The following is a 16,397-nucleotide window of genomic DNA, read 5'->3' on the forward strand; positions in this document are numbered from 1 at the left end:
AACAACTAGTTACCTTTAAACCATATTAATAAACATATTTTGACAGAAAAGTTTAATTTATGTAGTAGAAGGGAAAGTGTGAACAACTAAGTTATCTTCCAATCCATGCTATTTATTCTTATTAGCAACTTAATTATTACTGCATACGTCTGGATAGAAGGTATGCCACTTTTTGTGCCTCCAACTGTGATAACATATTGACATCACTAGCTATTAACTATTTTCTTTAAGAGAATATTATTATGGAAGGCTTTTATTAATGTGGCTCAGAAATATAACCACACATACAGGATGGGGCAGAAATAATATTATAGTTGTAACTGTGAAACACAGAGTTTATTCTTGTATTATTATTTACTAATTAGTGTTATTTCCCCATATGAACAACTGTAATCCTATTTTGCCCCACCCTGTATATTAACATGCCTTGTAAATTTTGTGAAATCCAAGGTTTCTTGTTTCAATAAAGAAAAAATAATTGATCAAAATGTCCAAGGTCTTTGGCTTTACGTTTCTCAGACCATGCACGATATAATTTACACTTGAACATTATGGTGAGATTTCTGAATGGATAATGCATGCGTGGAGACTACATATTGAAATCTCTCCTTTCTACAATCAGGTGTTTATGTATGCTGATGGTGTGCACCTTTTTCACAGTTATGATGCCCTCCTGTGTGTCCTTCTCAGTTATGATGTCAAACATGTCAGTCCCATCACCATCAATAATTCGGTATTCAACTTCAGCATTTTTTCCAGTGTCAGCATCAGTTGCTTTTACACTTCCAACAGCTGTGCCAACTGGGGAGGATTCAAGTACTCGAAGATGGATGGTGTCTGCAGAGAATAAAGAAAATGAGAGAATGAGAGAGAGACAGAGACAGACACACAGAGAGAAAGGGGTTTCTCAATAGAATATTCAAAGGCAAATGTGTTATGAGAGAACATTATAAATCTTAAACATGGCATGATGTTAACTGATTAATTTTAATATACATAATAAAATTATATTAAATTATAGTTTAAGGACAGAAAAGTAAAACTTTGGGGGATTTGTCCATGCATATTATGAATAGCAAGTACCAACCTCTAATCGTATTAGCGATTTGTCTTTTTTTGCATTTGCAGAAATAACTAGACATCAGCTTTGTGTGAAGATATGCATATATGTTTATGTAGTTATAACAAACTACAGAATAAGCAGTGAATGTTTGTTAATTGTTGTTCCTCTGTTGTATTTAGTTACATACTACTCAGCTTGCTGGCAGCAGAACATTACAAAATTCCAAGAAATAAACCATAATCAGGAAGAATCCTGATTCTTTATTATTTCTATTTGTGACAGAAGAAACAAAGGTTAGTCTGTGGGAGAAATACAAAGTGCCCTTCACAGTATCAATATAAAAACATTAAATTGTGACAAACTCTCCTACACTCCTGAGCAAAACAAGAATCTATCTAATCCCCTCTTGCATATAGATGTGTTTCCAGCTTGAACAAACTCTACTGCTAATGAGATTTATATTTTAGCTCTTGATCTTGAACTATGTTACTGACAGATTAATAGACCCGAAGCACCTCTGATTATAGCAGCTTCTTGCTCATAAGCCTTAAGCAATTCCCCTTAATATACATAATAAAGTCCAGAATGCTTAAATATGGAGGCTCTGGCCTGAGTATATCTTTCTTAATGTATTTTTTCCTTCATCACGTCCAAGAAAGATTTTCTCCAAACTGGACTTTTCTAAGTGTTCTTGTCAACATTTGATTTCCTACATCCCCCTTTACACTTTTTGCATGCTACTTCCCTCATGTAAAATCAGCCACCACCCCCTATCCCCGGGCCGCCATTACCTGCATAATGCAATTAAACAAACCTGATAAAACAGGCACTGTCATTGGCTGGGTGTTTGGGACCCTCAAAATTTATATATTGAACCTTGATTCCCTAGATTGTGCGGGCAGTGCAGGGTTTTTATACACATCATTCACACATTCTGTGCTGTTTGTTTATTTTGCTACACATTCCATTTATTTACAATGTATTTAGTGTGGTTGATCATTTCTTGGAAAATAAAACATTGGTGTGGCTGTATTTCATATATACTCTAGATTTGAGACTAGAGAACCATGGTACTGCAGATTTTAATAGAAACCAGATTTTACAAGATACTGTTGCCAAAATTTCTGGTCAGGTCTCAATTCCTTGTCTTTCAAAATGGAAGAATTTTTGAACAGTGAGTATATAAAAAAATGGCATTAAAGGGAATAAATCTTGTTTCATATATGCAAATATGTTAAAAAGCCAAAAAGGAAGGTATCTATTTGTATTAGAAATAAGACAACTAATTATGTCATTGATATAAAAAAGTAAATAACAGTAAGTTATTTTCTATTAATATGTTAATTGAGCTTTGCTTTAGAATTAAAATATCTTTATCTTTCAAAAGGAATTTAGAGTGCTATGATTTACAATAATAGTATTTAAGACCTTTCAGCATAAGAGAAAATCTTATAATGTAATAGAATAGAAGCATTTCAATAGGAACAGTATGATACTAGAACCGATTACAACCTGTTCTTGTAAATCAGCTGCACATTTTGTTTTAATTGTTGTCACTCAGAAAGGCTTAGAATCCCACTTCAATGGCATGAATCAAAACCCTGATGCCCAAACACTTGTAATTAGTAGTGTTTTTCTATAACATAAACCAAGTCTTCTTAGAGATTTGTTCTTCCTAAATTTGAGGAATGAAAAGGAAATTGAGGTCAGGATTTTTTGAGAGAGAAATTCGGTGCTCTATCAGAGATTAATTGGATCATAAAAAGTACAAAGAATCCAATCTTCTTTCCTCTACTGGTCAGCAATTTGAAATTTGATCATTTGTAAGATCATTTAGTTGATTAGAATACATTAAGTTAGACTTGGTTTCTGGCAGTGTAAGCTAGATAATTCAGTTCAACTTTATAACTTGAAAACATTCTTGTGGATCATAGATAGAGACAGAGATGCAAGGTATTAAAAATAAGTACAAACTCCAAATTAAAAAGAAAGGAGAACCCAGACACACACACACACACACACACACACACACACACACACACACACACACAGAGAGAGAGAGAGAGAGAGAGAGAGAGAGAGAGAGAGAGAGAGAGAGAGAACAAAAGATAAAAGGAAACATTTCATTGTTTAATTAACTTTATTGTCACTTAGATTTCACTCTATTGTCTCTGAGAATTTGTACTCCCCACTTTTTTTTAGCTTGGACTTTTTTGGAAATTACTTGTATTTTAGGCACATGCTTAAATTCTGAAAAATCTGCCTGCTTATTATAGTTCTGGCCAAGGATCCAAAGTTATCACTTCAGACTACCTTCATCCCAAAGTTTATTTCATTTTCATTGGAGTAAGCTTTATCCATGTTAATTTCCAGTACCTTCTGAGACTCAACCAGGGAAGTGATTACACTACATTGGTTCATATATACTTTATAAAGTGTAGAATAGTTCTCTTCCTCAGTAATTTGTTGGAAGGGACATACACACACACATACACACACAGCAGTTGAGTTGTGTGTGTTAATATATGTACATCCATATATTTAATTTCCCCAGAAACATTAATAAACGCATTTTCAAAGTATCCATGATTTCCAGAAAAGCCATGATTGATCCATTCATCAAAATAGTATAGATTTAGTTCTTTTGTTAAGTAATTTAAAAAGCTGTATTATAAATATATATGTTGTATACACACCTATAATACACGCATCCATGATTGTTTTGATTGTATGGTAACTTTAGTAGTTAATCTATTCAACACATATTTATTCGGTGCCCAAGATAAATAATTCAAGAATGCTTTCTCTGGAATTACCTTTATGCTCATATACCAATGTGGTGACAAGATTTATTGGGTCTATCTATTTTAAAGTTAAAAAAGTACATTTCTATATTTTAAATGGATGAAAGAGCTACTTTTATTTATTTGCAAGACTAGTCTGCTGAAGACAACCATCCTAGTTTGCTAAGCAAAATGCAATTACTTTAATTAAGAGCCTGCAAGGGTGTTCACCCAGAGGGCAAGCAGCAGGGGGGTATCCAGAAAGGAGATTGCTATGCACACCCTGACAAAGGGAAAGCACTGCCTGTCACCCACCTTAGTTTTTATCTTACAGTTGATGGAGCTTTAATTATGTGATGCGCTTCCCGTTTTCCTATCAACTCCAATTTACAGTTATTTTAAATTCATCCCCAGGTGTCAGGATGAATCATCTGCCTCTCTTGTAATGCTTAGGGCAGATAAATAGTTCTTCCTGACGACTGTGTCTTTGGTTTGGTTATCAACATGAGTACAAAGGCATAAATATGAGGAGGAGAGAGGTAACTGCCATTTCTGTGAAACGTGGGGGAAGTTATATTTAGAAGTAAACGTCTAAAAAAAAAAGTAATATTGCAACAGTTTCCAGGGCCTGGACAAAATACATGGCTCTTTAAATAAGTGCATTTGGAGACTGCTGCTGACAAGCTCACACATTGGACTTGTCATTAACATTTTTATTTTTGAATAAAAAATTTCAAACAATTTTGATATCTTTTAGGCCTTTTGGGAATCGAGACTAAGTATTCCAGATCACCTGTTCTAGCCAACATTTTATCAATAGGACTTTTTCACTTGAATGTTAAAAACACTGCAGATTTAATACCAGAACTAGAAGTAACTGACTGCTCACTGTAAGAGGCTTCGGAGGAAAAACATGATAGGCTTCCTGAGAGATGGGAGAGGATGAATTCCTCAGGAAAGACCAAAGAGATGCCAGGAGAAGTCAGAGAGGGCAACAAGGTCAAGGCTGGGTTTGAGGTTGGCTACAAATAACCGCCCTTTTGTTTTACTGACAAAGAACAATGAGGTTCAAAGGGGGATAATGCGTCTTTTTTCTTTGTTCCTGCCCTTGTTTCCATCCACATTTGCCTAAGAAGCCTGCTTTTCAGAGTTGAGATAAAAAAATAAAACAAACAAAAAAACCCCACACATATATGAATCAAGACGATAATTTAACATTAGTTTAATTTTTTAAATTTGTTTTATGTGTCATCTTATTGTAGCATCGCTAGGCTGCATAATAATCTCCAACAGCACTTGCTTTAAGAAAAATGACACAATTATGCACGTTTATAAAGCATCCCATTGTATAATGTTTAAAATATGTTTTTTAATGAGCTTAACAGGAAGACATTAAAAACAAGATAAAGCTCCTTGGAGGGAACTGGGAGTAGTTAAGGAAATTATGCAACGCTAAACGGCGGCACTGAGGAGAAAGGAGAGGAGAGCTCAAAGTCACAGCGGAGACTGACAGCAGAGGAGGCTCTGGAAGGAAGGCTCACCAGAGAAGACAGAAACCTCGATTTGTGAGCACGGGAGATGTGATCACCAACTTAGCTTTGGGCGTTTAATTTAAATTAGAGCAAAACGAGATGCTGCACTATCTATGTCTCAGTTTCCTGTTCGTGCCACAGAGGACAGTGACAAACTAAAGCTTTCAGAGAAGCTGCCATTGGTCCCCAGGGCCTGAGGGATCTATCCCAGTACATTCCTTTGAAATTGTCTCCAAGTGGATTGGCTTCCAAAGATACACACAATTGTAATGTGTAGAGACGTAACAAGTGCATAGACTTGGGGGAGGTGAACATATCCTTAAATTAGTCCTTCATAAACATATTACGATGTATCAGGTGCTCAATCTGTTTGCAATGGGTCTCCAAGCAGGCATAGTGAAGACTGTAAAAGCAGTCTAATTGAGTCTAACCATATTTGCACAGCTAGCTTTTATATCCACATATATCTCTATCTACCCAGGGTTTGGTTTATTTCCAAAGTTTGTTCCAGAGGAAGCCATATACGTAGAAACTTTTGAATCCCATTATGCAAAATGCCTAGCAGTCTAGTCTAAGGCAGCTTCCCACTAGAATAACTGGACAGTTTCAAGTGGATTTTTGTATCATTTCCATTCAACTCTATTTCTCTTAGGGAATTTTACAAGGTGGGGTAAAAAGTAGGTCAACAGCTGTGAGTATACCAAACCTAGCTTATCATTTTATTATAGTTGATTGATTATTGTATGATTTTCCATACAAACAGCTGTCAACCTCCTTTGCCCCACTCTGTATATTTCATCACCTTGGTGAGATTGTGTATTTCCCCTGTTACGTCACTCTAAACATTTAGCCTGATATCATACGTGTCTGTTTTCACTTACATGCCTCCTGTGCACCTCATTTCACAATCTAGACATTTAAACCCCACTACCTTTTCCCAGGCATCTCAATTCAAAATATGCAAGTCAAACTGAAATCCCTGTCTCTCTCTCTCTCCATACAAGCATTCCTGGTAGAAAACTAGAAAGTATCTTTTGCTCTCCTCTCTCCCTAAAGCCTTTTGTCGACCTAATTATGATGCCTTGGGTATCATCCACTTAAATATTTCTCAAATCCCTGCTCTCCTCAGCATTAGTGCAGACTCTTTCAACTCCTCCTCTCCTGATCCAAGCAGTGTGCGGGTCAGAATAACTAGCTGCTGCCAGAATACTTAGTCAAAACGAAGAAACATGCCTAGTCTCTCTTAAAAATGGTTCCTTAGATAATATATGTGGCACTTTATGATGGTTCCTTAGATAAAATATGATGCCCATGCACATACATTTCCATCCTCACCACTCCCCACCCCTGCTTCCCCTGGGTCGAGCCATACCAAGTTGCACACATTTCCCCGAATGCGGCCTCTGTTCATCTTCTCCCCCCAATAAACATGCTCTCCCTTCATGCGCCTTGCTGTCCTCCCTGGAAAACTCGCAAATCGTTTTCTTTTTTCCATGATCTCCCTGAACTGAAAAGCTTATCATTTTATGATTTGGATTTTAATTGATAATTTTAGCACACATGTTATTGTATCAGTTTCCATTTATATGTGTGTATGTACGTTTATCTATACTTATAACAGGGTAATATGCAAATTGGTCTGGATGCTATCACGTAATGTTGGATCAGCAGGAGGGTGGGGCAGCAAGCTACAAGTGGTGGAGAGCTCCAGGAGGGTGGGGCAGTGAGCTACCTGTGGCAGAGAGCTAAGGAAGGGTGGGACAGCAAGCTACATGCAGTAGAGAGCTACAAGCATGGTGGTGGGTGGGGCGGCCAACTGAGACAAGGAGCAGTGAGCTATCCATGCACAGATTCATGCACAAGGCCACTAGTATACATGTAACTACACATATGCACACATATATTTACGTATAATTTATACGTAAACTATATCTAAATATAAAAAACACACAAGCAAAATGAAAGACAAAGTATGTGAGAGAAACTAACAAGTACAACATAACAAATTAAAGGTGTGTGTGTGTGTGAGAGAGTGAGAGACAGAGACAAAGAGAGGTTGTGTCTGCATAACTTTTCAAAATCCAGACCACTTATGGATGTATCCTGCATCTTATTTTTTACTTTAAAATGATCAGTTTACTATTATTTCCTAGCATAGTTCCTGTCATGTATTAGGGCTTCAGTAAATGTTTAATGTATCAGGGAATGCTTTAATAACATTATTTATTGCTAATCCTTACAAATTATAGGCATTGAAACCATGGCAAAAAAAAAATCCTCCTAATATTTGGGGGTATTTTAATAGTTACAAGGAAAATTATAGCTATATGAAACAATATGAATTACAGAACAGTACTTTTGAATATATTGATTTTTTCCTAGTAATAAAAGAGGGAAAAGGAGACATTTTTCATTTAAGTTCCTGCTTTCTCATGCTAAAGCGTCTTCCTTGGGAACTACCTGGCTGGTGCCCTAGCTGAAATGTGCTTGATAATTTTGAAATATGCAGATAAGCCTGGGGCTCACATTACCTCGGAATCCCCAGCTGAGGAGAGGTTGACTCTATTTACAGAGTAAAAATCGGAACTTATTAAAGCAGATCTCTCTTGTACCAGGCAGGGATTAAGGTAGTCTCAGAACTCAATAAATGTACATGTCTTAAATCCCTATGTATATCCTACAAACATTTTCTTAAAAAATCCTTCCTTATGCAAACTTGTTTATTTATCTGCCCAAACTTGTTTACTTAAATGATCCCAGCAAAGAAGGCAGTTGTGTTTGGTCCTGAGGTATTGTAAAAGCACCAGCCAGCCAAGGTTTGATTTTCCTGTGTTTGTATCAAAATGCATAGACAGCCCTGGCCAGTGTGGCTGAGTTGGTTGGAGCATTGGCCACACACCAAGAAGTGTCTGGTTTGATTCCTGGTCAAGGCGCATGTGGGAGGCAACTTATGGGTATTTCTCACCTCTCTCTCTCTCTCTCTCTCTCTCTCTCCCTTTCTCTCTCTCTCTCTCTCTCTCTCTCTCTCTCTCTCTCTTTCTCTTCCTCCTGTTCTCTAAAATGAATTTTAGCCAAAACCAGTTTGGCTCAGTGAATAGAGTGTCAGCCTGTGGACTGAAGGTCCAGGGTTCGATTCCGGTCAGGGGCACATACCTTGGTTGTGGGCACATCCCCAGTAGGGGGTGTGCAAGAGGCAGCTGATTGATGATTCTCTCTCATCGATGTTTCTACCTCTCTATCCCTCTCTCTTTCTCTCTGTAAAAAATCAATAAAATATACTAAAACATGAATTTTAAAATATGAATAGACATTTTAAGAATTTAGTATGCCCACCTGAAGTTGTTCCTATAATACATATGTACAAGTAGTGAATCATGAAATTAACTAACTTTGATGCACCAATTTCTTTCTTGGTGTGGTGGTCAGAAGTACAGATTTTTGAGGCAAAGCAGCAAAGTCCCCAACCTTTTATTTATTCCCTGTATTTAGAACCATGAACAAGTGACTTAAGTTTCTCTGATTCAATTTTTTTAAATTTTAACTAACAAAAATATATCTACTTCATACAAATGTTGTGAAAGTTAAATTAATCAATATTTGTATTATATTTTATAGTGTTTAATATGTACTATAACACTGTTTTATTTTATTTATATTGAGGAAAACCATAAAATCCATATTTATGTAATTTAAAGCACTAAATAAAGTTAGTAGCCTATCAAGGTAACTCACATAAAAGAAACAAACATATATTTATATGAAATATCTTTTAAGCTCTGAGTGATTCTGGAATAGCTCACTTTTGCTTCTGAAGGGCTGTAGTTTTGTATAATCTTTAGAGATAATTTAGTGCAAAATGTAAAGACATGATATGAAAATACTCAGGAAATTGGGGTTTGAGTTAATGTATCTGCACACCCAAAGAATCTCATCAGCTATTTTTTTATCTTAATAAAAACTTGCCTAAAACTAATTCTGCATTACTTCAATCAAATGGTAAAGAACTGGTTTTTATACTATTCTCAATAATTGGAAAAATATATAGTAGACAGCAATGTATTTATTCTTTTGAGTATCCTTGGGGTAGATCTGGTAGCTTAATAATAAATATCATATCAAATTCATATAAATTTGCCTGGCTGGCATAGTTCAGTGGTTGAGCATCAACCTATGAACCTGGAAGTTATGGTTTGATTCTGGTCAAGGCACTTGCCTGGGTGTGGGCTCAATCCCCAGTAGGGGGAGTGCAGGAGGCAACCGATCAATGATTTTCTCTCATCACTGATGTTTCTATATCTCTCTCCCTCTCCCTTACTCTCTGAAATCTGAAATCACACACACACACACACACACACACACACACACACACACACACCAGGGGCTCAGTGCACGAATTTGTGCACCAGTGGGGTCCCGTGGTCTGGCCTATGGGATTGGGCCGAAACCAGCTCTCTGACATCCCATGAAGGGTCCCAGATTGTAAGAGGGCACAGGCCAGGCCAAGGGATCCACTGGTGCCTGATCAGGGCCGGGGAGGGGTGTGGGAGGTTGGCTAGCCAGGGAGGTCTCCAGGGCATCACCGGCCAGTTTTGTTCAGTCCTGATCTGCTGGACCCCAGTAGCAAGCTAACCTACCAGTCAAAGCATCTGCCCCCAGTTGGTCAGTGCACATCATAGCAACTGGTTGACCGGTCAACTGTCTGCCCCTTGGTGATCAGTGCATATCATAGCGAGTGGTTTAGCAGCCTCAGCATATTATATTTTGATTGTCTGAACACTTATTGATTGAACAGATGACTGGACACTTAGCATATTAGGCTTTTATTATATAGGATATATATTCTTATAAGTTTGATATTACCTAATATAGGGGTGTCGAACTCAATCAGAGAAGGGGCCAAAATCTAAAATCCAGCCTAAATCGCGGGCCGAATGGTTTACTGAACAGTCATAAACTGACAATGTCATAAACTGACAGCGGAGTGCAGTGATGACAGCGCGGTGCGGGCCACATTGCAAGGCCTGGCGGGCTAGATTTGGCCCGCGGGCCTTGTGTTTGACACATGTGACCTAATACAATATATCCTAGAATATATTTAGAGATGGCCTAAGATAAATGAATACAAATATGATTGTCAACCATATATTTTGTCTGTAATTCATATATTTTCCCCCTCATAAAGGCTCAGCTCAGCTGACATTAGGTAAGTGTACTTTTTACTTGACTCTGACTGTCACTTGTCCACCTAAGTTGTGTGTGAACATGTCTGTGACAATGTTAAGAGATCAGGGGCATGATTCTGAGAGCGCTGTTTCTCAGGAGCCCATACCAACTGTTAAAAAAAAATGGGAAAATTAATAGACTCTCTCTGTCATCTGTCTCTGTGATAGGATGTGTTGGAAAGCAGCTAAATGTGAATAAAGAGCTGTAGTCTCCTTGAATTAGGTTCTAGAATTGTCTCATTTGTGGGTTGAGCCTTTTGTGGGTGTAAGCTATTTACTCTTCTTCCTTCTTCTTGAATCCTAGTAAAATATTTCCCCATCCAAGAACTAGAGGTAATTCTAGGCACCACCTGGCTGTCTGGGACCCTGACCATCTGTTTTTGTAAACTCTTTTTCTCTAGACCTGGGCTTCCTTTCTGATATCTATTGATCTATTGTTTGTTTGTATGTGGGTTTGCTTGTTTAATAGATTTGAGAGTCTTATTACAGCATTATATGCTCTATTAAGATAAAGACGTTCCAACTAGCCTGCTAGCCTGGCTTCTGCAGATCAGATGGCCTTAATTACTGCATCTGATCTGGATGAAAATCAGTACCTTACTTTCTTCCAGAAATGCTTTTAAAAAAAGCCATTTGGGCACAAATCCTGTTACCCAGTTGGTTTTGCCAAACCCTACAATTATCAGGTTCCAGTAATTTAACATTTTATAGATTTTTGCCATGGAGACTATTCTTGTTTCTGATTTTAGAGAAAGAAAGAAGGCAATGAAAATGAGGAGAATGACACAAATATCCAAGAAGGAGCACCAGGTGGTTAGATTTAAGGTAAGGGACTAGAGAGTTTTTCTATCTTAGGACAATGAAATACATCAAAATTCAGGGACCATTGGATGTTCAATTGGTTGGAGAGCATCAAAATTTGCCTTGGACTCCTTATGCATGGAAGCACTCATTTGTTCAAACATGGCAAGTGCAGTCATTTTTTTGGCTTCCAGGTTTATAGGCCTTCTAGACTTAAGTTACTTTTATTTACTCTTTGGTTAGTCATACAAGAATAACAGCATGGCAAAATAGCAAGGGAAACAATAATCTTGGAAACATGACACCCATTTCTTCAAAAGGAAAAGGGAAGGGGAGGAAATCCATGTATGGAGAACCTATGATATGTTATAATGACTAATGAATACATTTTATTATTATTTTTATTTTTAATTATTTTTTATTGATTTCAGAGAGGAAGTAAGAGGGAGAGAGAGAGATGAAAACATCAATGATGAGAGAGAATGATTGATCGGTTACCTCCTGCATGCCCCCAACTGGGGATTGAGCCCACAACCCAGGCATGTACCCTGAGCAGAAACCAAACCTGTGAACTCCTGCTTCACAGGCCAACACTCAACCACTGAGCCACAGCAATTGAGCTGAATATATTTTATATATAAAATCATGTCTCTTATTTCTAATCCTATAAGAACTGCATATGTAGCAACTGAGGTCTAGAGAAGATAAATTGCCTAGTTTTATGCATTTTCAGTTTCTGAAAATTTTCAGGCTTAAGAGTATTCTCCTATATTCATTTTTCTTAAAATAATACCCCTTATAATTCTCTAGTCATGTTCCCTGTTTTATGTCCTTCACAGCATTTACCACCCTGCTAGACCCCCAAATACATTTTGGTTATTACTTTTTGTCTACACCTTTAATGGGTAGCTCAGGTCCTTACTGACCACTGTAGCCTAATTCCTACGTAAAGCCTGGGACATAGGAAGCTCTCAAAATTATCCAGATGAGAGGATTAGAAAACTGTCGTATATCTACACAATGGAATATATATTGCTGAAAAAAGAAGGAATTCTTACCACTTGCAACAGCATGGATGGAACTAGAGAGCATTATGCTAAGAGAAATAAGCCAGTCAGAGAAAAATATTACCCATGTAGAATATAATGAACAACATAAACTAATGAATAAAAATAGAATCAGAGACATAGAAGCATCAAACAGACTGTCCTATGAGGGAAGGCAGTGCTTAAAGGGGTAAGAGACCAATCATATGAACATAACCAATAGATACAAACAGTAGGGGGTTGAGGACGTGTGCAAGGGGATGGGAGCAGCTGGGGAGAAGTCAATGGGAGAAAAAGGAAACTCATGTAATACTTTAAACAATGAAGAATTTAAATTAAAAAACAATTATCCAGATACCCATCCCTACTTCAGAACTCCGTCTACTCCTTTTTTATTCTATTTTCATGTACATCTCAGCTTCTTAACGGATAGAGATAATTTGTTCAGTCCTCTTTCTGACTTTCTTTTATTCCTCAACTTGTTACCCTCCAGCTTCTTCCCAAAATGATTTCAACTAAAACTAACTGGGAGAGATCATTCACAACTGCCCGCATTGTGTCAATTCCAATGGCTGCTTTCCAGGGCTCATTGTGTTGTCTCTTCTGTCCTTTCCATCCCATTATTCTCTCTCTCTCTTTTTTTATTAGAATTATCAAATTACAAAAACACAAAAAATAGAAATTACAGGAAAGCAACCATTACAGGCATCTACTATTTCATCACTAAAGGTAATCAGTATGATCACTCTGGAGCATGTTCCTCTTTTTCCTGTGCAGAATACGCCCATTCATAAATAGGTAACTTTTCTAATTCCCAACTTGAGGGCCTCTCCTTCTCTTCCTACTCTTCTGGCTTATAGGAGGTATAAGTATAGCTTTAAGAAAGAATTTAGGTTAAGTGATAGGTTCTCCAAAAATAGCTTCCACTATAAAAGGCACTCAACCCCCCAACCCCCACCCTTGATGGCTGGACTCAGTACTGCTCCTATGTACGCCCATTATACGGTGCATAGTTCCATGATCACACTTGTCATTTCATATTAAAACATCCTACTAGACAGTGACCTCCCATAATCAGGAATCAAGACTTATTTATCTTCATATGATTCATTGGAAATAAAGTGCTTGCTCCTGGAGAGTAAGCAATATATATATTTTTTCCTTATTGTTTTTAAAATTAAATTATAGCACTTGAAGCAACTCAGGATTCTGAAATAATTTCAGCAGGGATCTCTCTTTTTTTGAGAGTGAGAAATGTATTCCTAGCGAAAAGGCAGAAAATACTTTTGTAACTCTGTGTTCAGGTGTACCCCTAACTTTGAATCCATTGCCTTTTTTTTTTTAGAACTGTACTATGGTGCACCTGTCATATTAACATTCACCTCTAAAGCCACAAAATCCTAATGATATCTTGGATCAGGCACACAGTTAGGTTCGTTGATACCTAATGAAATTGTACTATTGTCAACGTTCCTGTGAGTTCCTCACATACTAGTCCCCTCCGCGTGGAGGCAGTGCCCATCTCTTTGTATGGCTAGATCTATTTTATCTTAAAGGATTTTGATGAAAAAGTGCCTCTTAAATAAGACATCTCCTTAGCTTACCCTCCTACTATCGCACACATATTATTCCTTTATCCAGAACTGAACCAATGCCTTGTATGAATCCAATGTCTCTATTTATGTATGATCTGCCTCCCACGTGTTAATGAAATGTATCATAGGGACAAAATAAAACAGTGGGTGTTTTAGGCAAAATTCATACATCTAGCTTCTAAAGTAGCATTCTTGATAAATATTGTTAGATAAAAGAGTTCAAGATTTCACTTGAACAGCTCCTCATATAACATATCAGAGTTTCTCATTCCTGGCACTATTCCAGTAATTGTTTGTTTTGTGAATTCTAAGGACATTTGCAGTATTTCTGGCTTACACCCACTAGATGCCAGCAGTACCCACCAATTCAGAGAAGCAAAAATGTCTCAAGACATGGTGCAATGCTCTCTGGAAGGCAAACAAGAGGATTGTTATAGATCCATGCAATAAAATTAGCTAAACAATGAAGGAGGAAATGCAATGCTTGCTTCTGGAAGGTAAGCAATAGATTTTCTGAGTTTTCTTTTGCCCTTTTGCCTTCCAAATGACCGATTTTTATCCTCCACAGATGTAGCATATTGGGAAATGTTGAATTTGGATCAAACAATGTACATGGAAGTTTAAGTTCTGACACCACTTTTATAACATTGAACAATAATAATAACAGATTAGTACTTGTCAAATCAATATTACCGAATACATGAATACACTAGTGGCAGTCGCTGAGTCCAGTGCTTCAGAGACATTCAATTATTTCATTTTATAGCACTTCATGGAATGTGCATTGCTACTTTGTTTTCCTTAACTGACCAAGGTGAAAAAGATACTGGGTGGGGGAGACAGCATTGGGACTCACATAAGATGACTCCACAGTCTGCTCCTCAGCTGTCCCAGTTCACAGCCACTAGCTAAGCCACCAGCCCTCACATTGCTATTGACTGGAAATGTGCTAAGTCTGAATTGGGACTTGATGTAACTAGAAAATACTCGATGTAAGAGTTTCAAAGAAACATGGGAGAAAATAATGTAAAATATCTGAATAGGTTTTGCATTGATGATATGTTTAAAGGATAACATGGGGTTAATAAAATATATCCTATATGATAAAAGGGTAATATGCAAATTGACCCTAACAGAGGAATGACTGAAAACAACTAGTCGCTATGATGTGCACTGACCACCGGGGGGCAGATGCTCAACTCAGGAGCTGCCCCCTGGTGGTCAGTGCACTCCCACAGGGGGAGCTCTGTTCAGTCACAAGCCGGGCAGATGGCTGTGAGTGCAGTGGTGGTGGCGGGAGCCTCTTCCACCTCCTCGGCAGCGCTAAGGATATGCAACTGTGGCTTAGGCTTGCTCTTCCAAAGAATGGGCCTAAGCTGGCAAGTAGACATTCCCCAAGGGGTCCCGGGCTGCCAGAGGGATGTCTGACTATCAGCTTGGGCCGGATCTCCCAGGGAGTGGGTATAAGCCAGCAGGTGGACATTCTCCAAGGGTCCTGGACAGCGAGAGGGACAGGCCAGGCTAGGGACCCCCTGAGTGGATATATTTTCATGCACCAGGCCTCTATTGATTAAATAAATGTCCTCTGCTTTAATTTTTAAAATATGGCTGACAGAAAATATAAAATGACATATGTAGCACACATTACTGGTTTGCAATATATTTCTATGAAGAAACACCAATTTGTTTTCTTTATCATCTCCACTTGGAACCTCCTTTATTTTTGTATATTGGGTATAAAAAAAATATCAATGGGTCTATACAAGTTAGTTGTGAGATTTCAGTGATGTTCCATTTGAAAGGCTTCATAAATTGTAGAAGCCTCTCCAAATTTTGGCTATGTAATACAATGGCATTAGAAGATAAAAACTAGCCCTAGCTGGTTCAGCACAGTGGATAGAGCACCAGCCTGTGGACTGAAGTGTCCCAGGTTCAATTCCAGCCCTGGCTGTGGGCTCGATCCCGATTAGGGGGCATGTAAGAGGCAGCCAATCAATGATTCTCTCTCATCATTGATGGTTCTATCTCTCTCCCTCTTCCTTCCTCTGTAAATTCAATAAAAATATATTTTAAAACTAGTGTTTGGGGATAATGACTTAAATTATCAAGTTACATTCTAATTGTCATTACTAAGTGTTCTCAATAGTAAGATATTAATTGAAGAAAAGACAATTGAGAAAATAAAAGTTCAAAAATTATATTTCCATCTATTATTATAAAATAATGAGACAAGATACAGGAAACTCTAAAATTTCTCTAAATGAATTGTGCATCTGGAGTTGGTCATTGATGTCTACCCACCTCTGCCATTAGCTGCAATGTGGTCCTTATTGTCTCACTTGTAGAATGGAGGTC

The 16,397-nt window shown here is 37.7% G+C and overlaps 1 protein-coding gene across 3 annotated transcripts in view; it reads right to left on the reverse strand.

The window, feature by feature from the left end:
- The window catches only part of CDH10 (cadherin 10), a 66,060-nt gene that overhangs the window by 20,227 nt on the left and 29,436 nt on the right, over positions 1–16,397 (reverse strand). For all 3 annotated transcript variants that reach the window (XM_084880665.1, XM_084880664.1, XM_084880666.1), the window contains one exon: positions 650–837. In XM_084880665.1, the coding sequence (XP_084736791.1) occupies positions 650–837 (188 nt within the window). The remainder of the gene's footprint in view (positions 1–649; positions 838–16,397) is intronic.

Source organism: Pipistrellus hanaki (genome assembly GCF_964339955.1).
Source record: "Pipistrellus hanaki genome assembly, chromosome: 4".
Classification (NCBI taxonomy): domain Eukaryota; kingdom Metazoa; phylum Chordata; class Mammalia; order Chiroptera; family Vespertilionidae; genus Pipistrellus; species Pipistrellus hanaki.